Source organism: Heteronotia binoei, chromosome 10 (assembly GCF_032191835.1).
Source record: "Heteronotia binoei isolate CCM8104 ecotype False Entrance Well chromosome 10, APGP_CSIRO_Hbin_v1, whole genome shotgun sequence".
Taxonomy (NCBI): domain Eukaryota; kingdom Metazoa; phylum Chordata; class Lepidosauria; order Squamata; family Gekkonidae; genus Heteronotia; species Heteronotia binoei.
Window position 1 is genome coordinate 14,450,445 of NC_083232.1, and position 27,352 is coordinate 14,477,796.

The 27,352-nt window shown below is 48.8% G+C and overlaps 1 protein-coding gene across 1 annotated transcript in view; it reads left to right on the forward strand.

Annotated features, from left to right (window-relative positions):
* LOC132578151 (sodium channel protein type 5 subunit alpha-like) overlaps positions 1 to 27,352 on the forward strand; it is a 431,998-nt gene that overhangs the window by 139,092 nt on the left and 265,554 nt on the right. The window contains 4 exon segments of the mRNA XM_060248007.1: positions 3,793 to 3,990; positions 12,223 to 12,402; positions 21,698 to 22,039; positions 22,041 to 22,079. Of these exon segments, the coding sequence (XP_060103990.1) occupies positions 3,793 to 3,990; positions 12,223 to 12,402; positions 21,698 to 22,039; positions 22,041 to 22,079 (759 nt within the window).

The following is a 27,352-nucleotide window of genomic DNA, read 5'->3' on the forward strand; positions in this document are numbered from 1 at the left end:
CATGTAACCAATTTGGTGCACCCCGCTGGCAAAATTGCATCTTGGGTGTAATTCCTAAATCCCCTTGCAAGCATTGTTGCAATCCATTGAGCAGGACAAAAGGGTGATTATGGCTGCTCCGGTGTTTTGTTGGCGGGTAGGAAAGTGAAAATTAATACAGCCCCCTGGAAAGCATGTGGATTGACATTTGATTGTTTTGTGTGGTTGTAAATAAGAATCAGTGTCTCATCACATAACTGGCCCTGCTGGAGGGCCTCCGGATGGCAACTAGGCCTTGGCCACTGTGTGACACGGAGTATTGGACTGGATGGGCCACTGATCCAACATGGCTTCCTTTACGTCTGAGGCAGTGATGTTCTATATTCTTGGTGCTTGGGGGGGGGGGGGGCAAACAGTGGGAAGGCTTCTAGAGTTCTGGTCCCACTAATGGACATCCTGATGGCACCTGGGTTTTGGCCACTGTGGGACAGAGAGTGTTGGACCGGATGGGCCATTGGCCTGATCCAACATGGCTTCTCTTATGTTCTTATGTGACACAGAGTGTTGGACTGGATGGGCCATTGGCCTGATCCAACATGGCTTCTCTTATGTGACACAGAGTGTTGGACTGGATGGGCCATTGGCCTGATCCAACATGGCTTCTCTTATGTGACACAGAGTGTTGGACTGGATGGGCCATTGGCCAGATCCAACAGGGCTTCTCTTATGTGACACAGAGTGTTGGACTGGATGGGCCATTGGCCTGATCCAACATGGCTTCTCTTATGTTCTTCTGTGACACAGAGTGTTGGACTGGATGGGCCATTGGCCTGATCCAACATGGCTTCTCTGATGTTCTTATGTGACACAGAGTGTTGGACTGGATGGGCCATTGGCCTGATCCAACATGGCTTCTCTTATGTTCTTATGTGACACAGAGTGTTGGACCAAATGGGCCATTGGCGTGATCCATCATGGCTTCTCTTCTGTTCTTCTGTTCTAATAGTGCCATTTTCTCTGAAAATGGATGAGATACAGACTACCAATTTTCAAAGTTACTATCTTAAATTCCAAGGGAGTTATTTAATTAAAGCATTTATTCATCACTGTTCTACTTTGCAGAATTCAAGGCAGCTTCCTGTGTAATTTTTTTTTTAAATTATTAAAAACACATAAAAGACCACAATTTAAAATCTCAGTTGGGATAACCAGTAAACAATAATTAAATTAGTCAAAGACAATCTCAAATAAAATCATCTTCAACTCCTCCCCCACAACAGACACCCTGTGAGGTAGGTGGGGCTGAGAGAGCTCTCCCAGAAGCTGCCGTTTTCAAGGACAACCTCTGCAAGGGCTATAGCTGACCCAAGGCCATTCCAGCAGGTGCAAGTGGAAGAGTGGGGAATCTAACCTGGTTCTCCCACATAAGAGTCCGCACACTTAACCGCTATGGCTGACCCAAGGCCATTCCAGCAGGTGCAAGTGGAGGAGTGGGGAATCAACCCTAGTTCTCCCAGATAAGAGTCCGCACACTTAACCACTATGGCTGACCCAAGGCCATTCCAGCAGGTGCAAGTGGAGGAGTGGGGAATCAACCCTAGTTCTCCCACATAAGAGTCCGCACACTTAACCGCTATGGCTGACCCAAGGCCATTCCAGCAGGTGCAAGTGGAGGAGTGGGGAATCAAACCCGGTTCTCCCACATAAGAGTCCGCACACTTAACCGCTATGGCTGACCCAAGGCCATTCCAGCAGGTGCAAGTGGAGGAGTGGGGAATCAACCCTAGTTCTCCCAGATAAGAGTCCGCACACTTAACCACTATGGCTGACCCAAGGCCATTCCAGCAGGTGCAAGTGGAGGCGTGGGGAATCTAACCTGGTTCTCCCACATAAGAGTCCGCACACTTAACCGCTATGGCTGACCCAAGGCCATTCCAGCAGGTGCAAGTGGAGGAGTGGGGAATCAACCCTAGTTCTCCCAGATAAGAGTCCGCACACTTAACCACTATGGCTGACCCAAGGCCATTCCAGCAGGTGCAAATGGAGGAGTGGGGAATCAACCCTAGTTCTCCCACATAAGAGTCCGCACACTTAACCGCTATGGCTGACCCAAGGCCATTCCAGCAGGTGCAAGTGGAGGAGTGGGGAATCAACCCTAGTTCTCCCAGATAAGAGTCCGCACACTTAACCACTATGGCTGACCCAAGGCCATTCCAGCAGGTGCAAGTGGAGGAGTGGGGAATCAACCCTAGTTCTCCCACATAAGAGTCCGCACACTTAACCGCTATGGCTGACCCAAGGCCATTCCAGCAGGTGCAAGTGGAGGCGTGGGGAATCAAACCCGGTTCTCCCACATAAGAGTCCCCACACGTAACCGCTATGGCTGGGCCAAGGCCATTCCAGCAGGTGCAAGTGGAGGAGTGGGGAATCAAACCCAGTTTTCCCAGATAAGAGTCCGCACACTTAAAACACTACACCAAACTGGCTTGGTTCTGGTGATTCAGTGGGCTCTTCTTCCCAGGGCAGCCAGGGCGAGGGGGCTAAGGGGACCCTTCTTCTGTAGACCTGTGGAGCAAACCAGGTCATAGGATGTTTGGCCAACAGAGAACTCTGTCCGGAGGTCTGCCCTAATTCTCCTGGACCATTTTCTTTGGATTTGATTCCCCACTCCTCCTCCACATGAAGCCTGGGCCAATCATAGTTTTCTCTGAACTCTCTCAGCTCCACCTACCTCATGAGATGCTTGTTGCGGGGAGAGGAAAGGAAGACAAACACAAGCTGCTTCAAGATACATGAGACCTGCTGGGTGACCTTGGGTCAGTCACAGTTCTCTCAGGATTCTCTCAGCCCTACTTGCCTCACAAGGTTGCCCATTGTGGGAAGAGAAAGGGAAGGTGAGAGTAAGCTGCTTCAAGACACATGAGGCCTGCTGGATTACCTCAGGCCCATCACAGTTTTCTTAGAATTCTCAACCCCACTTCCCTCACAGGGTGAGGGGAGAATAAAGGAAAGAGATTGTACGTCTCTTGGAGACTCCTTAATGTAGAAAAAGTGGGTTTAAAAACCTACTCTTTTCCTTTTCTTCATCCAAGGATTCAGGGCACCGTTCAGCCATCCATTACCTCTAGTGCTGATCTGGTGTAGCTGATCATTGGTCCAGGTGGTGATACTTAGGAGATCCTTCACAAAGGTGGCACAGAACTATTCTAAATAAATTTTAAAAACTGACAGATCCAGGTGGGCAGCCGTTTTGGTCTGAAGCAATAAAACAAAGTTGGAGTCCAACTTTGTTCTCAAAAAATGACAAGCCACCTCACTTTAATAGAAGGTAGTGAAAGAAAGTACTTTTCTACCTTTCTCTCAATACGAGAACTTGTGGGCACTCAGTGAAATTGCTGAGCAGTTGGGTTAGAACAGATAAAAGGAAGTACTTATTCACCCAAAGGGTGATTAACACGTGGAATTCACTGTCACAGGAGGTGGTGGCGGCTACAAGCACAGACAGCTTCAAGAGGGGATTGGATAAACATATGGAGCAGAGATCCATCAGCGGCTATTAGCCACAGTGTATTGTTGGAACTCTCTGTCTGCGGCAAGTGATGCTCTATATCCTTGGTGCTTGGGAGGGGCAACAGTGTGAGGACTTCTAGTGTTCTGGCTCCAATGATGGACCCCCTGATGGCACCCAGGTTTTTTGGCCACTGTGTGATATAGAGTGTTGGACTGGATGGGCCATTGACCTGATCCAACATGGCTTCCCTTATGTTCTTACGTTAATAACCCTAAACGACTCTTTCATTTCTGTCTTTGCAGACTCTTAGATCTGCTGGCAAGATCTACATGCTTTTTTTTATGCTGGTTATCTTCCTGGGATCTTTTTATCTAGTCAACTTGATCTTGGCCGTGGTGGCCATGGCGTATGAAGAGCAGAACCAAGCCACCATCGCTGAAACGGAAGCCAAAGAAAGGAAGTTCCGGGAAGCCATGGAAGCACTGAAGAAAGAGCAGGAGGTCAGTACACGTCCCCGTCTGTAGTTTTTGAGCAATCTACCTTTGGCTGTATATCGGGCATATTGTAGATCTGTGTTTTCTCAACGCAGACAGCTTAGGGTTGCCATCCTCCAGGTGGGATGTGGAGATCCCTGGAATTACACCTGCTCTCCACAGGGCTTTTTTTTTTTGTAGCAGGAACTCCTTTGCATATATAATATAGTGGGTTCTATACAGTAATGAGGCGAGGTGGTAGTGAACATAGCTCTTTTATTGAATACAGCATGGTATAGCGCTGCCTACAAAGACTAACTACTAGGGCCGCGGAGCCCTCTATATATACACACCCAAAGTTCCGGCGCTGCCTGTGATTGGACCATTCAAACCAGTCGGGGGCTCTTGATTGGAGCAGGGCAGCAGGATTTGGATCCTGCTGCCTGTTGTTCCCGAGTCCTCCAAGCTCTGTCCTTCAGGCCCCAGTGAGCCAGGCAAGAACTCCAGCTTATAGATACAATTCTGAGCACATTTACAATAGCATATTAGGCCACACACCCCTGATGTAGTCAATCCTCCTGGAGCTTACGCTCGGCCCTGTGCTTAAAGCCCTATAAGCTCCAGGAGGATTGGCTACATCAGGGGTGTGTGGCCTAATATGCAAAGGAGTCCCTGCTAAAAAAAAAAAAAAAAAAGACCTGGATCTCCAAATGGAGATTCGTTCCCCTGGAGAGAATGGCTACTTTGAGGGTCGACCTGTGGCAATTTTTTTTTTATTTATTTATTTACTTTCGATTGATATGCCACCCAATCCACGAGCGGACTCCGGGCGGCTGACAATCATGGCAGAAATACTTCAAATTACGTTAAAAGAATAAAAAAACCCATCTATAAACAATTTTAAAACTACATTATTAGGTCCTATGAAAAGATTTCATCACAAAGGCGGTTTCTCCATATCTCAGTTCTCTCTTCCTTTGTTGCTCTGTTAGCGGTCTTACAGATGATATCGTTCAGTGGCATAACAATGGCAGCCTCCTCCCATGTTAGTTGTTGTAGGCCTGTCGAAAAAGTTACCCGGTGGAGGTCCCTCCCTTCACCAAGCCCGGCCCTCTTCAGGCTCCACCCCCAAATCTCAGCCAGGAAATGGTGACCCTAAGAGGTCACCAAGGAAAGGAATAGGAAAGGTCCCTTGCACAAGCACCAGTCGTTTCCGACTCTGGGATGACGTCGCTTTCACAACGTTTTTACGGCAGACTTTTTACAGGGTGGTTTGCCATCGCCTTCCCCAGTCTTTTGCACTTCCTCCCCAGCAAGCCGGGGACTCATTTGACCGACCTCGGAAGGATGGAAGGCTGAGTCAACCTTGGGCCGGCTACCTGAATCCAGCTTCCGCCGGAATTGAACTCAGGTCGTGAGCAGAGAGTTCAGACCGCAGTGCTGCAGTACTGCTGCTTTACCGCTCTGTGTCACGGCGGGTCACCAAGGACCGCTCCACAAATCCATGCCAGAGCTTGAGTCTAGCTGGACCTTATCTCCCTGCAGCCCACTGGTCATCAAAGGACCTGGCAAAGAAAGGCCAGCTACATGCCTAGAAGTCAGTGGCCCACCCCAGCCACATCCAGACACTCGAGTGGAGCCGGAGCTCAGCTTTCTGCGAGGAGCCTCTGCTTTTTGAGAAATCTGTGCGTCTCCCCGGAAAGCAGAAGCAACCGCGCGTGTTGTTTCTGCTGACGCAGTGTTGGCGAGCAAAAAATCTTATCCCACAAAGCGGCGGAGCCAGCTGTGGCTGGGGATCCAGAGTGATAAACACAAACTGCGGGCTTAACGCCACCCCCCCCCCCCCATGTCTATAATGCAGAGATAAGGTGGACTTTTCTCCACCACAAGCCTGGGCAGCCGGCTCTCTGCGTCAGCTATCCGGAGGAATCGCGGCAGGGAGAGACTGATAACGCCAAGAGGTGCTAGAAATCAAGCTGAAGCCAAATTAGAAAAATATATATATAAATAATAATACGGAGTCCGGAAGGGTGGGGGGGGAGGGGAACCCGCAACCCAACAACAACGTGGCAATAGCGATGAGAAAGGAAGCGGGCAAAGCAGACGAGGGAAAGCAAAAAAGAAAATGAAAAAGCAGGTAAAGACTGGAACTTTTGTTTTCTTTTCCTGAGTCATTTCTCAACCAAACAAACACGCTGTACACCAGAGGTGGTCAGTCAGGTGGGCTTCAGGTGGGAACAGCGATGCAAAATTGCTCTCGCTTCTAAGCTCGCCGTACATTTTAAAAAATATATTAACCACAATCTGGCATAACGTTGTTGTAAAAAAGGGATTCCCCCCCCCCCCTGAAATTTGCTTTTTTTAGATACAGGCGTTCTTGTCATTCTCCTCCCTCCCCCCTTTCTTTTAAAAGAGGGGTTTCTTTTTCCGTTTCTTTTTGGTTTCTCTTGGGAGAAAAATCAACTCACCTTTTCACAACTCAGAGACGTAGAAACACAGAGCTGGAAGGGACCTCAACGGTCATCGAGTCCAACCCCCCACACAATACAGGAAATTCACAACTAACCCCCCCCCCCCACACTCCCCCAGCGATCCTTGATCTTTACCCAGGGGAAGACAAAAAAAAAAACCTCCCAGATCCCTGGGCCAATCTGGCCTGGAGGAAAATTAACATTAATCTAGCCCCGTGGCGCAGAGTGGTAAAGTTGCAGTACTGCAGTCGAAGCTCTCTGCTCATGACCTGAGTTCAATCCTGATGGAAGCTGGGTTCAGGTAGCTGGCTCAAGGTTGACTCAGCCTTCCATCCTTCAGAGGTCAGTAAAATGAGTACCCAGCTTGCTGGGGGGGGAAGTGTCGATGACTGGGGAAGGCAAGGGCAAACCACTGCATTAAAAAGTCTTCTGTGAAAACGCTGTGATGTGATATCACTCCAGGATCGAAAACGACTGGTGCTTGCATAGGAGACTACCTTTACCTTTTTAGCACATAAATGAGAAAGTGCAGAGCAGGCTGGGACAAGCATTCCATGTATGATAGAGCTAAGAAAGAGTGGAATAGAAAACTAAGAAATAAAATAAACAAAAATAGTTGTTTATGTGCAATGACCTTTCTGCATAGAGAGCCCATTCAAAAATGGCATTCCACGCACACCCCATCTGCACGACAAATTGGCAACGTCTACCAATTTGAGTCTCTGACCGATCTTTCACTCACCTTACGTCGCTCTCACGTTCCTTTTATCAGCAGGGCTTCCTTCCAATTTCACACTATCTGCCCTGGGGTTGCAAGTAACGTTGGCGTTTTCACGTGGCAAACAGACACTGGTTTTTAAGAACATAAGAGAAGCCATGTTGGATCAGGCCAATGGCCCATCCAGTCCAACACTCTGTGTCACATAAGAACATAAGAGAAGCCATGTTGGATCAGGCCAATGGCCCATCCAGTCCAACACTCTGTGTCACATAAGAACATAAGAGAAGCCATGTTGGATCAGGCCAATGGCCCATACAGTCCAACACTCTGTGTTACATAAGAACATAAGAGAAGCCATGTTGGATCAGGCCAATGGCCCATCCAGTCCAACACTCTGTGTCACATAAGAACATAAGAGAAGCCATGTTGGATCAGGCCAATGGCCCATCCAGTCCAACACTCTGTGTCACATAAGAACATAAGAGAAGCCCTGTTGGATCAGGCCAATGGCCCATCCAGTCCAACATTCTGTGTCACATAAGAACATAAGAGAAGCCATGTTGGATCAGGCCAATGGCCCATCCAGGCCAACACTCTGCATCACACAGTGGCCAATACACACACATACACACACTGTGGCTAATAGCCACTGATGGACCTCTGCTCCATATTTTTATCCAATCCCCTCTTGAAGCTGGCTATGCTTGTAGCCGTCACCGCCTCCTGTGGCAGTGAATTCCACATTAGAGGTTTCTGTTAGCTGCAAGAAAACACTGACGTTACTTGCAGCGCCGGGGCAGACAGTGTGAAATCAGAAGGAAGTCCTGCTGAGAAGAGGAACATGAGATCGGCGTAAGGTGAGTGGGAAATCGGTCTCTGTCTCCTCTCCTTCTTTGTGTGCTCCAGGCTTCCTTTACACGGACAGCAGGCAACGCATGTTCCCTATATTCTCTCATGTAAAAAAAACAAAAACTACCTATAAGAAGAAAGCTACTCCTGGAAACAGAGAAGAGCTGGGCAATGATAGCCCCTCTCTAGGGCTGCGATCACACACTCTGAAGAATGCACCTTCAATCCACTTCCAGTACACTTTCCAACTGGAGTTTTCTGTGTGAACTGGCACAATCCAGTTGGAAAGTGCACCAAAAGTGGATTGAAAGTGGATTATTTAGCGTGTGTGATCGCAGAAGTATCTGGCATGCTCATTCTCCCCATGCAAGGAGTGTTCTTTTCTTAATGCAGAAAGCATCCAAAATGTTCTAATTGTCTGATCCTCCATATGCGATTAGCTGTAAGGTTGATTTTAAAGTGCGATACTGATTATATTGTTATTTAATTGTTGGAAGCCACCAGGCTGGTAGCTACCGGGGGGGGGACACGGGGTGAAAGGCCCCTTCACCCAAACCCCCCTTCCACCTGTATGGCCCCTCCTTTCCCCACCGCTCTGGCCACCACCGCTCTCCGCACCCCTTTCTTGCAGCCCCCACTTCCCCATGGCCCCGTTCCGGCCGCCACCACTCTCTGCACCCCTTTCTTGAGGCCCCCACTCTCCCCATGGCCTCGTTCTGGCCACCACTGCTCTCCGCACCCCTTTCTTGTGGCCCCCACTCTCTCCATGGCCCCGTTCTGGCCGCCACTGCTCTCCGCACCCCTTTCTTGCGGCCCCCACTCTCCCCATGGCCTCGTTCTGGCTGCTGCTGCTCTTCCTGTGATTTTCGGCAGCGGGTGGGTTCCTGGCTTTTAGACTCAGGGGAGGGCAGCCCAGGAGAGCCCCAGGTGAGCGAGGCCTGCTTGGGCTTGCACATCCGCTCACAACTGGCACAGTAACTAAGAGTGACCCCCATCCGACGCAAGGGGCGGGAGGTTCGTTCAGGCTAATCCGTGCTATTGTATCGCACCTGTGCGCTGGTGCGCGATCTCATTCTTCTTTTATTTGTACAAGAGCCACAATGGCCGTGTTTGCGCAGCTGACCCCACCTGTTCTCCCTCTCCCCGAAATAATGGGATACTAATGGCTGTTTGAAGTTGGAGGATCAATAAAGCCAATCTGAAAAGAATGCTAATTAACTTGAACTAATGGCAAGGGCGGCAAACATAGAATGAAAAGCCATTAATTTCCCTCCGGTAAGCAGGGGAATATCTTTGAAGAAGGCAATAATAATGAAATGCCTGTTTTTAACTGACGTTTCACACCGTCAATTAATACATTTCACGGCAAAGGGATGGTCACAGCCACTAGGCTCGTATGTCGATTTTACTATCTGGATGTCTCTGCTCCCGCCCCCCACCTCAAAGGAACAGGTTAGCCCAATCTGTTCAGATACCAGAAGCGAAGCAGGTTCGAGACGTTCTGCCAGGCTATTGCTTGAAGACAGCGATGGTTGCCGGGCTGGCACCCCCTCTCCCCTTCACTTAAGAGGGGGAATGCTCCTAATGCTTAGAAAGTGAGGCAGCGGGCATCCCTTGTTATCAGCCTACCCCCCCCCCCATTCCATCCCAGCATTACAAGATCTGCTGGACCTGGACAATAGGTCTCACCCGTGAGGCAGAATTCTGCCATCTTAGTCTGTCTAATTTTAGATTTTAAACTAGTCTTTTACTGTTTTTACTGTTGACCGTTTTTTGTGATGCAACCCGCCCTGAGCCTGTCTTACAGGAAGGGCAGGCTAAAAAGAGAGAGAAATAAATAAATAAATAAATAAACTAAAACTACAGAAGAAGAAGATGAAGATATTGGATTTATATCCCGCCCTCCACTCCGAAGAGTCTCAGAGCGGCTCAACAATCTCTTTTACCTTCGTCTTCCCCACAACAGACACCCTGTGAGGTAGATGAAGATATTGGATTTATATCCCACACTCCACTCCGAAGAGTCTCAGAGCGGCTCACAATCTCCTTTACCTTCCTCCCCCCACCCACAACAGACACCCTGTGAGGTAGAAGAAGATACTGGATTTATATCCCGCCCTCCACTCCGAAGAGTCTCAGAGCGGCTCACAATCTCCTTTCCCTTCCTCCCCCCGCCCACAACAGACACCCTGTGAGGTAGAAGAAGATACTGGATTTATATCCCGCCCTCCACTCCGAAGAGTCTCAGAGCGGCTCACAATCTCCTTTCCCTTCCTCCCCCCACCCACAACAGACACCCTGTGAGGTAGAAGAAGATACTGGATTTATATCCCGCCCTCCACTCCGAAGAGTCTCAGAGCGGCTCACAATCTCCTTTCCCTTCCTCCCCCCGCCCACAACAGACACCCTGTGACGTAGAAGAAGATATTGGATTTATATCCCACCCTCCACTCGAAGAGTATCAGAGAGGCTCACAATTTCCTTTCCCTTCCTGCCCCCCACAACAGACACCCTGTGAGGTAGATGAAGATATTGGGTTTATATCCCGCCCTCCACTCCGAAGAGTCTCAGAGCAGCTCACAATCTCCTTTCTCTTCCTCCCTCACAACAGACACCCTGTGAGGTGGGTGGGGCTGGAGAGGGCTCTCCCAGCAGCTGCCCTTTCAAGGACAACCTCTGCCAGAGCGATGGCTGACCCAAGGCCATGCTAGCAGGTGCAAGTGGAGGAGCGGGGGAATCAAACCCGGTGCTCCCAGATAAGAGTCCGCACACATTATAAAGAATGTCCGTTGGATTGCAACTGTTTTTTAATTAACTGGTTTTATGGATTTTATGTGTATTTCTCGATGTATGTTGCCTAGAGCCTGGCATTCGCTGGGATGAGGCAATTCACAGATGATGATGATAATGATGACGATGATGATGATTAGTCCAGGGGTGCTACACAGAGGCAGGCAATGGCAAACCACCTCTCTTTGTCTCTTGCCTTGGCCCGGATGGTCTTGGCTAGCTTGATCTCATCAGACCTCATAAGCTAAGCAAAGCTGGCCGAACTATTGTTTGGAAGGGGAGACCGCCAAGGAATAACGGGGTGGTGACGCAGAGGCAGGGAATGGCGAGCCACCTCTGAACGGCTCTTGCCTTTAAAACCCTACAAGGGTCACCATAAGTCAGCTGCAGCCTGGCGGCCCTTTCCAACACCACCTCGATCAAGTCGCTGTCTCCTGGGATCGTCAGGTAGCCAGGTCTCTACTTGGCAAGGTGGAGGGCTTGTGTACCCTTCCCCAGGGGTGGAATTCTAGCAGGAGCTCCTTTGCATATTAGGCCGCAGCCCCCTGATGTAGCCAATCTTCCAAGAGCTTACAAAAAAAGAGCCCTGTAAGCTCTTGGAGGATTGGCTACATCAGGGGTGTGCGGCCTAATATGCAAAGGAGCTCCTGCTAGAATTCCACCCCTGCCCTTCCCTCCATTGGGCATCTCATGCCATGTGATAGGTGGACACTTGGTGGTCTTGGAAGAGACTCATTGTGTAGTGGTTCAATAGTCTTATCCAGGGGAGAAAGAATAAGGTTGTACAGGCTATCACACATACAGGTTTTCCCATATATTGTCTTCCTTGCACATGGTTGGGTGTGTGTGATAGAAGTGAAGAGTCATGGTGGCCCTTCATGAAACCTTCATGAAGCATAGACAACTTCAAAAAGGGATTGGATAAACATACGGAACAGAGGTCCATCAGTGGCTGTTAGCCACAGCGTACTGTTGGAACTCTCTGTCTGGGGCAGTGATGCTCTGTATTCTTGGTGCTTGCGAGGGGGGCACAGTGGGAGGGCTTCTAGGGTCCTGGCCCCACTGATGGACCTCCTGATGGCACCTGGTTTTTTTGGTCACTATGTGACACAGAGTGTAGGACTGGATGGGCCATTGGCCTGGTCCAAAATGGCTTCCCTTATATTCTGTTCTTAAGTGGAATGACTGCCCACTGAAAGCACGGATCCAGCCCATCTCCCTGTCTGAATGCCTTCTTTTGGCTTCAGAAGATCCCCAGATGTTTTCCCGATGTGAAACACCCCTATTGTCTTTGTATTTTGCACTGGGTGAGATCCAGCGACATCTCAAGCTGGGCAGATGATCAAAAGAGCTTGGGTTGTTAAAAAGTTGTACATTTGTGTTTTCCCCCTGCAGCAGCATATTTCTGCTCTCTTCCTCTTTCTGCAGGCATTAGCTCGGGGAATTGATTCAATGTCGCTTAGCTCCTTCGAAATGTCACCGTTGGCATCAAAAAATTCCAAAGAGCGGAGAAGCCGAAGAAGAAAAAAGAAATCCTCAGGGGGAGAAGATTACGGCGAGGACCCCAAAGGTCTGAAATCTGAATCGGAGGACGGCCAGCGGAGGACGGTTAGTTTGTGCCAAAAAAAATGGCAAAGGGGGAGACGCTTGCGAAAATCCTATTGAAAGCGAATGCTGTGTGGGATAAGAGAAAAGTGATTCTCTAATATAGACAAGCAAGGCTCACTGCATTAATCAATCTGGGATGTGGAATGGTATGGTATTGCCCAATTTCATTAGCTCTCAGAGGCTAAGCTTTGTTGGTACTTAGTTGGGGGACCACCAAGGACAGCTCTGCAGAGGAAGTTATCTGCTTCTCACTTACCTTCAAAGCCCCTTGCTGGCTGCCCCCAATACCACTATTTGAAGAAGAAAAAAGAAGAAGACCGCAGATTTAAAACCCACCCTTCTCTCTGAATCAGAGTCTCAGAGTGGCTCACAATCTCCTTTATCTCCTTCCCGCACAACAGACCCCCTGTGAGGTGGGTGGGGCTGAGAGGGCTCTTACAGCAGCTGTCCTTTCAAGGACAACTTCTTCAAGAGCTATGGCTGACCCAAAGCCATTCCAGCAGCTGCGAGTGGAAGAGTGGGGAATCAAACCCGGTTCTCCCAGATAAGAGAGCTATGGCTAACCCAAGGACATTCCAGCAGGTGCAAGTGGAGGAGTGGGGAATCGAACCCGGTTCTCCCTGATAAGAGAGCTATGGCTGACCCAAGGCCATTCCAGCAGGTGCAAGTGGAGGAGTGGGGAATCAAACCCGGTTCTCCCAGATAAGAGAGCCATGGCTGACCCAAGGCCATTCCAGCAGGAGCAAGTGGAGGAGTGGGGAATCGAACCCGGTTCTCCCTGATAAGAGAGCTATGGCTGACCCAAGGCCATTCCAGCAGCTGCAAGTGGAGGAGTGGGGAATCAAACCCGGTTCTCCCAGATAAGAGAGCTCTGGCTGACCCAAGGCCATTCCAGCAGGTGCAAGTGGAGGAGTGGGGAATCGAACCCGGTTCTCCCAGATAAGAGAGCTATGGCTGACCCAAAGCCATTCCAGCAGCTGCGAGTGGAGGAGTGGGGAATCAAACCCGGTTCTCCCTGATAAGAGAGCTATGGCTAACCCAAGGCCATTCCAGCAGGTGCAAGTGGAGGAGTGGGGAATCAAACCCGGTTCTCCCTGATAAGAGAGCTATGGCTGACCCAAGGCCATTCCAGCAGGTGCAAGTGGAGGAGTGGGGAATCAAACCCGGTTCTCCCTGATAAGAGAGCTATGGCTGACCCAAGGCCATTCCAGCAGGTGCAAGTGGAGGAGTGGGGAATCGAACCCGGTTCTCCCAGATAAGAGAGCTATGGCTGACCCAAGGCCATTCCAGCAGGTGCAAGTGGAGGAGTGGGGAATCGAACCCGGTTCTCCCTGATAAGAGAGCTATGGCTGACCCAAGGCCATTCCAGCAGGTGCAAGTGGAGGAGTGGGGAATCGAACCCAGTTCTCCCTGATAAGAGTCCACACACTTCACCACTACACCAGACTGACTCTCTACTGACATATGCAGATGAATATATCTGCAGACTACCAGCTCCATACAGGGCCATGAGAATGATCTCAGGATTCCAGTCTGCAAGCATCCTTAGAATTAGTTGCTTCTCTGCTTCTAGTACACAGAGCTCCGGATTGCCTAGGTAAATATGGGGGTGGGTTATGAATGGAGGTTCTCATCTTCTGCAGGTGGCCCTTCAGTTGACTGCCAGCTCCTGGCGCTGTGAAATGCATAACAACCCAGGACCAAAGAATCCCTAAATGCTAAATTAACATAAGAACATAACATCAGAAGAGCACCAAGAATGCAGAGCGTCACACTGGCTTCTTTCCAGTCTTCTAGTAAAGTAAGACGTGGGGAAGAAACTGGCTCCAGTTGATCCTGGCATCTGCATTCGGATGTCAGTTTTTGAATTTCCCTTGTAAGAATTATCCTCCCCAAACAGAAAAATGGAAAATATGCTAAATATAACAACAATGGTGGCAGGTCTACACATGAGCATCTGTAACAGGTTTCTAAATATCTAAAAAATATGTCCATTGGCATCTATATGCTACGTCTTCAAATACTGATAAAGTTTTAAGATCCACATTTATCTCTCCAAGGTGGGCATATCTCTCTCCAGTGTTACAGTACGAGTTGTTTAGGTGTAGTAAGGGCAAGGAGGTTCTATTTCCATTTACCTTCAGTTAGCCTCCGAGAGATGGGCAGATCGTTTTAAACTCCATAAGCATCCTCAAAAATCAATGAACATTCTCATACAGAATTGATATGGGCAGGGCTTTTTTATAGCAGGAATGCACAGCAACACAGTTCCAACAGGCTTAGCATCGGGGTGTGTGGCCTAATATGCAAATGAGTTCCTGCTGGGCCTTTTCTAGTCCTGGGCAAAACAATGGTTGCATCAGGGGGTGTGGCTTAAAATGCAAATGAGTTCCTGCTGGGCTTTTTCTCCCAAAACCCTGTGTGAAACAACGTCGGCATCAGGGGGCATGGCCTAATAAGCAAATGAATTCCTGCTGGGCTTTTTCTAAAAAAAAGCCCTGTGTGGAACAATGATGACATCGGGGTGTGGCCTAATATGCAAATAAGTTCCTGCTGGGCTTTTTAAAGCCCCGCGTAAAACAATGGTGGCATCAGGGGGTGTGGCTTAAAATGCAAAGGAGTTCCTGCTGGACTTTTTCTCCAAAAACCCTGTGTGACACAACGGCGGCAGGGGGCATGGCCTAATATGCAAATGAATTCCTGCGGGCTTTTTCTTTAAAAAGCCCTGTGTGAAACAATGGCGACATCGGGGTGTGGCCTAATATGCAAATGAGTTCCTGATGGGCTTTTTCTACAAAAAACAATATGCAATCTAAAAGCAATATAACAATCTAAAACAAACTCCGGTTCTGCGGTTGGTAATATCAGTTGCCTCAACTCGTTTCATAAATCCCCCAGCTGGTGTAAGATAAATGGGTCCTTTACTCAGGCCTTTACTAAAAAATTTGCTGAGGTCTGTTTTTTTGTGGGGGTTTTTGCTGAATAAGATGCAAGTTAAAATGTATAAAGAGAGCGGGTTGAGGGGGCTGTGGCTCAGTGGCAAAGCATTTGCTTGGCATGCAGGAGGTCCCAGGTTCAATCCCCGGCATCTCAAGATAAAAGGATAAGGCAGTAAGTGATGGGAAAGGCCTCTGCCCGAGACCCTGGTGACAGTCTTAGTAGACAATGATGACCTTGTTATGGTTAACAAGTTTGGTGTAGTGGTTAAGTGTGCGGACTCTTATCTGGGAGAACCGGGTTTTGTTCCCCACTCCTCCACTTGCACCTGCTAGCATGGCCTTGGGTCAGCCATCGCTCTGGCAGGGGTTGTCCTTGAAAGGGCAGCTGCTGGGAGAGCCCTCTCAGCCCCACCCACCTCACAGGGTGTCCGTTGTGGGGGAGGAAGGGAAAGGAGATTGTGAGCCGCTCTGAGACTCTTCAGAGTGGAGGGCGGGATATAAATCCAATATCTTCATCTACCTCACAGGGTGTCTGTTGTGGGGGAGGAAGGTAAAGGAGATTGTGAGCTGCTCTGAGACTCTTCAGAGTGGAGGGCGGGATATAAATCCAATATCTTCATCTACCTCACAGGGTGTCCGTTGTGGGGGAGGAAGGTAAAGGAGATTCTGAGCTGCTCTGAGACTCTTCGGAGTGGAGGGTGGGATATAAATCCAATACCTTCATCTACCTCCCAGGGTGTCTGTTGTGGGGGAGGAAGGTAAAGGAGATTGTGAGCCGCTCTGAGACTCTTCGGAGTGGAGGGCGGGATAGAAATTCAATATCTTCTTCTTCATCTTCTTCTTAAGGGTCTGATTCAGTATAAGGCAGCTTCCTATATGTTCATGTGTATTCAGTTATAACCAGAGCCTTTTTTTGTAGCAGGAACTCCTTTGCATATTAGGCCACACCCCACTGATGTAGCCAATCCTCCCGGAGCTTTCAGTAGGCCCTATACGAAGAGCCCTGTAGACTCTTGGAGGATTGGCTACATCAGGGGTGTGTGGCCTAATATGCAAAAGAGTTCCTGCTGCAAAAAAAGCCCTGGACAATACTACCCTTGATGGGCCAAAGGTCTGGTTCGGTACAAGGCAGCTTCATGTGAAAACATGAGCAGAGAAACATGAGCAGCCACAAGTATTCAATTTCACACGGATACCACAGCTGGCAGCTATAGTGACTCTGTTCCTCAGCTGCTTTCTTGCATTCTGGGCGTCCCTCTGAACCGTCCTTGCCTCTTCCTCTATCCCACCAGCTCTGAGCCTCTCTAATTAACAGGGTCGGCCTGTGTGAAATCTTCCAATCCTTAATCGTTAACAAAAGTTAGCGACACTTGCCGATTGCATTGATAATGCACCAAGAATGGGAGACGGATGTGCCAAGCGGATGATGCCGGGCGAGCGCACGTTGCTTTTCAGTCCTATCCAGTTCTCGAGTGACACATGAATGGGTTGTTTTGGTTTCTTCTCTTTGTTGGATTCGTCCAGAGCCTTTATTCTCTCTCTTCCCCCCACCCCACCCCATCCTGTTTAATTGAGCGGGTTGCCTTTCTAATTACAAGATCGTTAGTGTCAGAGCGGCGGAGTGAGCGGCTTTGCTCTGAATGGGCTTTGGCACGCCGAATGAAATGTCAGCCTAGGCGGGGAAGAAAGCGACACATTTCTCAGCATGTTCCTTCCACTGATGAGTCGGCTTTTTTTTTTTTTTTTTGGCGTCCTTGAATTTGTCATCTGCAGACACACACACCCGAGAGCAAACCGTGGTGAGGAGTGTGCCTACGCATACGATGCACCTCCCTTGCCAGGTTTTTTAAAATTAATTCAGGAACCCCTTTGCATATTAGGCCACACACCCCGATGTCGCCGTTGATTCACACCGAGCTTTTTGAGGAAAAAGCCCAGCAGGAACTAATTTGCATATTAGGCCACTCCCCTGATGCTAAGCCAATCAGAACTGCGTTCCTGTTAAAAAAAAGCCCTGGCCCTCACCGTTCCGCTATGATGATAGGTACATCCAGGGCTTTTTTTGTAGCAGGAACTCCTTTGCATATTAAGCCACACACCCCTGGTGTAGCCAATCCTCCAAGAGCTTACAGGGCTCTTCGTACAGGGCCTACTGTAAGCTCCAGGAGGACTGGCTACATCAGGGGGTGTGGCCTAATATACAAAGGAGTTCTTGCTACAAAAAAAGCCCTGTCCCTTGCAAAGCGACAGTTGGCACCTTTGGAGGAACAGCCTGACAGAGTTATCTTCATGCAGATAAAGTCTAACCTGCCTTCACGTTACTGACAAAATGAAGTGAGTGGGCTTTTTACAGAACCCGGCTGGGAAGCGTTTGTTTTTCTTTCTGCATTGTCATCCCCCTGTTAATTTTACAGTATTGGTCAGGCCTGATTAGGTAGCAGTTGTGGCTGCCCAGATCTCTCCACTTGGCACTGTTTCGACAGTTTCATGCCCACATATGTCCAGTGTTGGGGGGTGGGGGGGGTGGGAATGTGAGAATTGGTGGGATATGCTTTGCAGCAGTTTCCATATTTGTAGTCAGTTGGCTTCAGGGGTGGAATTCTAGCAGGAGCTCCTTTGCATATTAGGCCACACACCCGTGTTGTAGCCAATCCTACAAGAGCTTCCAAAAAAAGAGCCTTGTAAGCTCTTGAAAGATTGGCTACATCAGGGGTGTGTGGCCTAATATGCAAAGGAGCTCCTGCTAGAATTCCACCCCTGGTTGGCTTTTTATAGCTGTCATGGGAATTGCCGTGCTTGGGACCATATCGTCCAACTCTTCTGTTTCTCCATGTGGGAAGTGGTTGGGACCAATGCCCCCTCTAAGTTGTGGAGTCTTGTGAGCAAAAACTCTACTTCATGAGCTGCTGGCATTGAAGTTGTGAGCAAGTAACTGCATAAATTATTGTGCTCTGGGGCCATCCTTCCTGAGCTAAGACAAAAATGCATAAGCCAGAGGCCCAAAAACTGTGAGCTAGCTCACACTAACTCAGCTTAGAGGAAACACTGGTTGGAACTGTTCATGTGATGAGAGGAGGAGACATTCACCCCTAGTTGGCTTTCTCTAGCTGTCATGGGAATTGCCATCCTTGGGACCATATTGTCCAACTCTTCTGTTTCTCCATGTGGGAAGTGGTTGGGACCAATGCTCCCTCCAAGTTGTGGAGTCTTGTGAGCAAAAACTCTACTTCGTGAGCTGCTGGCATTGAAGTTGTGAGCAAGTAACTGCAGAAACTGGTTTGCTCTGGAGCCATCCTTCCTGAGCTAAGACAAAAATGCATGAGCTAGCTCACACTAACTCAGCTTAGAGGAAACACTGGTTGGAATTGTTCATGCGGTGAGAGGAGGAGAATTTCACCCCTGGTTGGCTTTCTCTAGCTGTCATGGGAATTGCACACTAACTCAGCTTAAGAGGAAACACTGGTTGGAGCAGTTCATGTGATGAGAGGAGGAGAAAACCAGAGCCATTGCAAATTTGCCCAGGGAAACCGAGATGCAGTAGATCAAGCACAGAGAGATTTAGTGCAGTGAGTACATGCTTTGCATGGGGTACATCTTGGTACCCGTGGAGCCTCAGTTGAAATGATAGCAAAGGAAGTCTTTTACTAGTGCCTGGTGAAGTGCTGCCAGACAGAAAAGACAGAATCATAGAGTTAGAAGGGACCTCCAGGGTCATCTAGTCCAACCCCTGCACAATGCAAGAAATACATAAACACCTCCCCCCTGTCAAGCATGGTAAAATTCCATTGTTGATTCATTGTTTTATCGTCCTGCCTAACCTGGTCTGCGAAGTATCATGGAGGACCTAACTTTGTTAGTTTGTTATTCTTTCCCTTCCCCCTTTCCCTGCTTTGTGGCCTGTAATTAGAAGTAGTGAGAATTGAAACTAAGTAGTCAGCACCTTGCCATACATTCCAGTAAGGGAGTGAGAGACATCTGGGAGAGCAAGGACACAGTCCTGATAACGCTATGGGAACGTAGACAGTTATGATAGTTTATGTGTGAATGCTACCCTGCAACCCCATCCCTTGGAATCCCTTTGAAGTAGTCCTTAAAAATATTGTATCAATGTATGGTTGGCATTACTCTCAAGAACCTGTTACCAAAGTATCGGTCTATCAATAAACGTAGTCTTTGTATCAACTTCGACTCGTCATTGAACCCGCATGCTTGACACACACACATCCAGTTACCCCTGTTCCATGCCCAGAAGATGCCAAAAAACCCCAAAACCCTCCAGGATACCTGTCCAAACTGGCCTGAAGAAAACCGCTACCTGATCCCAAAGCGGTGATCAGCATTCTCCTGGGTGTGTAAGAAAGGGCCGCAAGAATTAAGCACTGATGCAACCCTTTTTGCTCTCATGATCTGCCTAAGTTCACAGAATCTCATGAGATAGCATGAGACTGATCCAGTGCCATGAATAGCAATTATTTGTGTCCACGTGTGACAGTAAAAGCTGGGGGGGGGGGAGTAGGTTTCACCTGTCAGCACTGCCTGCATGTCCGATTCAATTCCAATTCATTACGGTCAATTGACCAGCAATAACAATATACAAAATCTCGTAGTCACAGACCACGATATCTGATAGCATAAAAGCATTCTCATATTCAAATTCCACCCATGTTAACCTTTAAAAATGGCATTATTAACCTTCTCTACTTTGTTAAAACCGTACACTCCTTTATGACTAAAAGGCCAAAATTTGGCTACCGCCTGAGTTTCAGACTTCTTAGTATCTTCCAGTAAGTGTTTCAGTAGCGCGACATCTGCAAATTTCAGATAATTATCCAAAAGTTTAAATTTGGAAAGTAATGGAAAAATTAACGGATGTCTCTCTGTGGAATAAAGCTCAGGATGTAAAAGAATGTGAGTGACAAGTTTCAACGTCCTTTTCTGAGCATATACAGCATCTTTGGTGGATAGGCCAGCGAAAGAACCTTGCAATTCATTAGAAGGAAGGGCATCAAAACGCGCCCTGAAAAAAAGGTCCCTTTATACTTTTCATATGTGATATTAGCTAGATATGGGGCTGCAGCAAATCCGACCAAGATTTTAACTTGCTATGCAAGCTGAGTAAGAGTGTTTTGTCAGTTTGAACTTCAAAGTCAGTCAAGTGTACCAAAGTGTACCAAAGATTTAGCTTTACATAAGCCTGCATAGGAAGGTCCTCTAGTTGGACCAGTGTCAGCTGGTAACATGAGTTTAAAAGAGTTGCAAAAGAATGTACAAAACCAGGACAAATCCCCCATTCCCCCCCCCCCAGTTGCTGGAACAGAGAACATAAGAGAAGCCACGTTGGATCAGGCCAATGGCCCATCCAGTCCAACACTCTGTGTCACACATAAGAACATAAGAGGAGCCATGTTGGATCAGGCCAGTGGCCCATCCAGTCCAACACTCTGGGTCACACATAAGAGAAGCCACGTTGGATCAGGCCAATGGCCCATCCTGTCCAACACTCTGTGTCACACATAAGAACATAAGAGAAGCCACGTTGGATCAGGACAGTGGCCCATCCAGTCCAACACTGTGTCACACAGTGGTCAAAAAAACCAAGTGCTATCAGGGGCCAGGACTATTAGAAGCCCTCCCACTGTGCCCCCCCCAAGCACCCAGAATGCAGAGCATCACTGCCCCAGATAGAGTTCCAACAATACGCTGTGACTTACAGCCACTGCTGGATGTCTGCTCCAGATGTTTATCCAATCCCCTCTTGAAGAGGCAAGGGGGGAGGGGAGGAAACATGGCACAAGGACTTACTGGCAGCTCACTTTGGGAGATAAATGGAATGACATGGCTTCATGCTTTTTGTTCATTCCAAAGTGGGATTTTTTTTTTTAAATATAAACTATATACCAGAGGTGGCCAAACTTGCTTAATGTAAGAGCTGCATCAAATATATGTCAGATGGTTGAGAGCTGCAAGATATGGATTTCAGATGTTTGAGAGCCGCAAGATATTAACATCAGATGTTGGAGAGCCTCAAGATAGGAAGGGAGGCAGGTAAATAAATGGGGGAGGGTGGGAGAGGTGGAAAGAAAGCAACTTTAACTGCATTCTCCAAGCCACCGACTGGCTTGGCTTGGAGAAGTGATTTAAAGAGAGAAATGCCTTCTCCAAACAGGCCAACAGGGCAGTGGGGTTTTCAAGAGCCACATGTGGCTCCTGAGCCGGAGTTTGGCCACCCCTTCACTGACCCATGTGAAGAAATCATGGTGGAAGAATTAGTTATCTTTGTAACTCCGAACAGTGACGACATGAAATTGACATCTTTTCCTTTGTTTCCCATTCCTTTCTCTTTTGGGTCCTTCAAGACTGTCCTGGGTTTCACCTCTGGCTCTCTGGAGAATTCAGTGAAGCGAAAGGCCAGCCACGGGAGCGTCTTCAGCTTTCGGTTGCGGGGCAGGGACATTGGCTCAGAGGCGGACTTTGCCGATGACGACATCAGCACCGCTGGGGAGAGCGAGAGCCAGCGTGGATCCCTGCTTGTCCCCAGGAACGGGAGGCGCCTGAGCGTGCAGAGTCAAATGAGTCACAGCTCGCCGAACTGCACGCTCAATGGCAAGAGGAACTCTTCGGTGGACTGCAACGGTGTGGTGTCCCTCATTGGAGGAGGAGGAAGCCCAGACCCAACTTCTCCAACGGACAACCTGTTGTCCCCCGGTTATTATGGAGAAATCGGGAACCGGAGATTCGGTGAGTCGGTGAGCCAGTTTGGTGTAGTGGTTAAGTGCATGGACTCTTATCTGGGAGAACCGGGTTTGATTCCCCACTCCTCCACTTGCAGCTGCTGGCATGGCCTTGGGTCAGCCATAGCTCTGTCAGAGGTTGTCCTTGAAAGGGCAGCTGCTGTGAGAGCCCTCTCCAGCCCCCACCCACCTCACAGGGTGTCTGTTGTGGGGGAGGAAGGGAAAGGAGATTGTGAGCCGCTCTGAGACTCTTCGGAGTGGAGGGCGGGATATAAATCCAATATCTTCATCTGCCTCACAGGATGTCTGTTGTGGGGGAGGAAGGGAAAGGAGATTGTGAGCCGCTCTGAGACTCTTCGGAGTGGAGGGCGGGATATAAATCCAATATCTTCTTCTTCTTCTTCTTTCTTAGTTGCGCAGAAGTTGAGCTCTCTTCACGGCAACGATGCCATTTTAGTGCCTATGGTTACTCTGTGATTTTCGATTTTATATATTTTCGATTTTATATATTTTAAATTGGTTTTTTTATTAGAACAAAATAGGAGTCAATTTATTGTTGGCTGTTTTTTTATGATGTAACCCGCTCTGAGCCTGTTCTACTGCAAGGCTGAAGCTAAAATTGAATAGAATGAATGAATGAATGAATGAATGAATGAATGAATGAAATGACCCATCAAGCCGAATCTAATCACCAGCCACGTGTTGTTGACAGGTGTTTGACACTCCTTCCCCCCACTTTTCCAAGTCACCAGAAAAAAATCAAGGCATACGTTGACTTTTCTATTCAGACACTGATGGGGTCGGGCTTGGCTGGAGAAATCAGACAATCCATAAAGTTTTATCTTGCTTAAGTTTATGGGCATTCCCAGACAATGAGATTCTTCTGTTCTTGAGAATTCAGGAGTAAATAAGAATCTCAGTGGTCAGTATCCTCAAAGGCACAAAAACATAACCCCTTGTTGAACAGGGAACTTGGATCCATAGAAAGATCTTGGTTGGGGGCAATGGTTCAAGAGTCAGTGTGACTAAGGGTAGAAAATGCCCTCCAAGCCTGTCTTAATGTAGGAGGGCCACATGTGCTCCAGTGAGGACCAAGGATGTGTCCAATGAAAAACTGCTGTTGTAATTGGTTGCTACGAGGTAGTTTTCTGCTTATCTGTCCTAGTTTGATTCCCTACTGTCCGGGGTTTGATTCTCCACTCCTCCACTTGCAGCTGCAGGAATGGCCTTGGGTCAGCCATAGCTCTTGCAGAGTTGTCCTTCTAAAGGCAGCTTCTGTGAGAGCTCTCTCAGCCCCACCCACCTCACAGGGTGTCTGTTTGTGGGGGAAGACGAGAAAGGAGATTGTAAGCCGCTCTGAGACTCTGATTCAGAGAGGCAAGGGCAGGGTATAAATCTACGGTGTTCTTCTTTGCCTCGGTAGGGTTGCCAGCCTGCAGGAGCCTAGGAGGGAAGCCATCGCAACAGCATGACATCATTTCTGAGCTGAAACCGGTAGTGACCGTATGGTTTTACATAGAGTTTCAACTGAATCCTAGAGTGGCATGGCGTCGCTTCTGGTCCCTCCCCGCCGGAAATGATGTCACACCATTGCCACAACCACTTTTCCCCCTCCTTCGTTTATCTGCCACTGTCCTACCAAGTGGTGATGGGAGTCGAGGGGGGGGATAATTGCCAGGAAATGGATGCTTTTTTAATCATGGAAATTCGAGAAGGAAAAAGCGGTTCAGACAGTGTAGTTCTAAGAGGACCCTGAGGAACATCTTCCGCCCCCTTTTCACTTCTTTGTTTTGTTTTGTTTCCTATTAATTTCAACTCTTGTGCGAAGTGTGACAAAAAACAGAGCTACTCAGGCTCTGTCTGTTTCCGGCGTAACCTTTTCCCTTCAAATGCCAACCGTGAAGCGCGTCGCTCATGAACAATCCTTTTTATTTATTTGTGTTTTCATTATGCGGTCTCTGAACCCCGTCTGAAGCACATTAGCAGCGTCTCCGTCTTGCTCACTTACAGCTGTTGTGCCTCTCAGCTAAGCGCAGGGCTCTCGACTCCCACTTCAGTCGGCAGGAGACGAGAACACTTAGTATTAACAAAGAGGTATTGGTTTAAATCCCGTCGAGGGATCTTTCCTTGGCATTGGCCCTCGCGGCTCTTTTTCCGTTTCAGGCGCTGAAATGACAAAGGAGCTTCTGCGAGGGCTTCCTCTTCTCTGAAGCCACTTTCCGCCTTAACCAAAAGAAGAAGAAGAAAGGAGGGGGGGGGGAGTCTGTTGAAAATTGACTGGAGTAGGCAGCCAGGAAAAACCACTCTTGGCACCTCTGTGGTCGTCTAGGAAATCTCACCGAGGCTCTATAGCAACAGATGCTCACTTTGACGATACGGAGGGGAGAGGACCGCTCTCGCTTCTGCAAAGCAGGTTCGGAATTTCATCGGTGAAGGCCGTGCAGAAAAACGAACGAGAGGCTAAATGGCTCTGAGCCGGCGACATTTTAGATCCAGACTTTTCAGAGAGAGGCTAACGTTGAGGCTAAACTGTGACATCATTCAGAGTTAAGTACCACTCAGCACTATGTTCTTTTTTAAAAAGAAAGGTTGCTGTCAGAAGGAGAGCCAGTTTGGTGTAGTGGTTAAGTGTGTGGACTCTTATCTGGGAGAACCGGGTTTGATTCCCAACTCCTCCACTTGCAGCTGCTGGGATGGCCTTGGGTCAGCCATAGCCCTGGCAGAGGTTGTCCTTGAAAGGGCAGCTGCTGTGAGAGCCCTCTCCAGCCCCACCCACCTCACAGGGTGTCTGTTGTGGGGCAGGAAGGTAAAGGAGATTGTGAGCCGCTCTGAGACTCTTCGGAGTGGAGGGCGGGATATAAATCCAATATCATCTACCTCACAGGGTGTCTGTTGTGGGGGAGGAAGGTAAAGGAGATTGTGAGCCGCTCTGAGACTCTTCAGAGTGGAGGGCAGGATATAAATCCAATATCTTCTTCTTCATCATCTTCTTATTTACCCTCCAATGTGCGTTGTTTTTATACACGTTGGGCCGTCGTAGCTTCCTCCAGAGCAGGGGTTCCTTACAAGCTGGATTCAGGTAGCCGGCCCAAGGTTGACTCAGCCTTCCATCCTTCCGAGGTCGGTCAAATGAGTCCCCAGCTTGCTGGGGGGGAAATGTAGATGACTGGGGAAGGCAATGGCAAACCACCCCGTAAAAAGTCTGCCGTGAAAACGTTGCGAAAGCAGCATCACCCCAGAGTCGGAAACGACTGGTGCTTCCGAAGGGGACCTTTCCTTTCCTTTCCTTACCTTGAGTAGTCCAAGGGTTGAGCCATCCGTGTGCTGATGGAGTTAGCAGAGAACTTCGCTGCTCCTCTCCGTAGCCACATATGTTTGAGTGGCCTGGTGCCCACCCCCAAGCTGTTCTTCCTGTTTATTGTACAGATCCATTTCCAAGCCGCCGTGGCATTAAACAGTTGAAGGCCACCAGTAACATCAGGAGGTGCCGTCTGCTCTGCCAGGAGCTTCCTCCCTCGACAAAAGGACTCGTGGGGCACAGATCTATGCCGACCAGCGTCACACCTGTTGGAATCCGTGTGTCATTTAAAAACATTTGCGAAGGTCAAGACTGGGAAACGAAACACAAAAATCTCAGGCGCGCATGCCAAAATGGACAGATGAAAATGTTCAGCATGCAGGAAGAAAGCACCAGCAAAAGGGTGATCTGGAAGAAACATGACATACGGTTGAGCTTTTTTCTCCTCTGCAATTGAATCCTTTGTAGGTCCCTCAAGGGGGTTCACTGCGTCCAAATCAGGGATGTGCAGAAAGCATTCAGACCGGTCAAGTCGTGCTGCATCATCCTCTTCATCAGTCAGTTTGGTGTAGTGGTTAAGCGCCCGGACTCTTATCTGGGAGAACCGGGTTGGATTCCCCACTCCTCCACTTGCAGCTGCTGGGTGACCTTTGGCCAGTCACAATTTCTCTCAGAGATGTTCTCTCAAGAGCCGTTCTCTCCGAGCTCTCTTAGCCCCACTTACCTCACAGGACGTCTGCTGCAGGCAGAAGAGGAGAAGGAAACTGTAAGCTGCTCTGAGACTCCCAGTAAAGGGTGGGGTATAAAACCAATTTCCTCCTCCTCTGTTTACAGCCACAGTATGTAGGGAGAAATTGCTCCCGGCTCCCCCTCAAACACAGTTTTCACACACTCAGACTGCCCCACAGAGCCATTATTGGCTTGGTTGTGAAACCGACACGTGGTCACGTAAGTCGTGTGATTTTTTTTAAAAGAAGACCACAGATTTATACCCTGCCCTCTCTGAATCAGAGTCTCAGAGCGGCTTACAGTCTCCTTTACCTTCCTCCCCCACAACAGACACCCTGTGAGGTAGGTGGGGCAGAGAGAGCTCTCCCAGAAGCTGTCCTTTCAAGGACAACCTCTGCCAGAGCTATGGCTGACCCAAGGCCATTCCAGCAGCTGCAAGTGGAGGAGTGGGGAATCAAACCCGGTTCTCCCAGATAAGAGTCCGCACACTTACTACACCAAACTGACTCTCGCCAATAAAAGAGCCAATAGCGGCTCCATGGGGCAGATTGAGGTTGCAAAAATAGTGTGGAGGAGGGGTGGTACTAAAGCCACGCACTGTGACCACCAGAAAAAAAAAGCTGGTGGGCATCTGAGCGGTACAAAACTCCCACTACGCGTGTGATACAAAGTCCTCGTGTTCCCTGAAAAACATGCAATGTGTCGATGGAGCCTAGGATCTTCTTCACCAAGCAGATTAACTGATTAAGGCTTGGGTGACTGTGGGGTTGCCAGCTCTGGGTCGGGGAACACCTGGAGATTTGGGAAGTGCAGCTGGGGGAAGGTGGGGTTTTTGGGGGGGAGGGACCTCAGGAAGCCACAGTGCCATAGACACCACCCTCCAAAGCAGCCCTTCTCCACAGGGGAACCGACCTCTGTTATCTGGAGATCAGCTGTGATAGCAGGAGATCTCCAGCCAGGTGCGACCTGGAAGTTGGCAACCCTAGACTACTGTATCCCTTGCCAGTGAATGTGACACAAAGCAAAACGGCAAGGGAAGCGTGAACAGAGAAGCACCAGAGGAATTTCAAGGGCACCAACAAGAATTTTTGATAACTACTGGCAACTCAAGACAACACTTGTGCTAACATATTGTTAGACCTATTGCATACACTCTGGCCTCTCTAAGCCCCCCCCCCTTTCATTCTCCCCCTCCATAGTACTTAAAAAGATCCTCACTATATGCGGTAAATTAAAACCGTGCCAGTACCCAA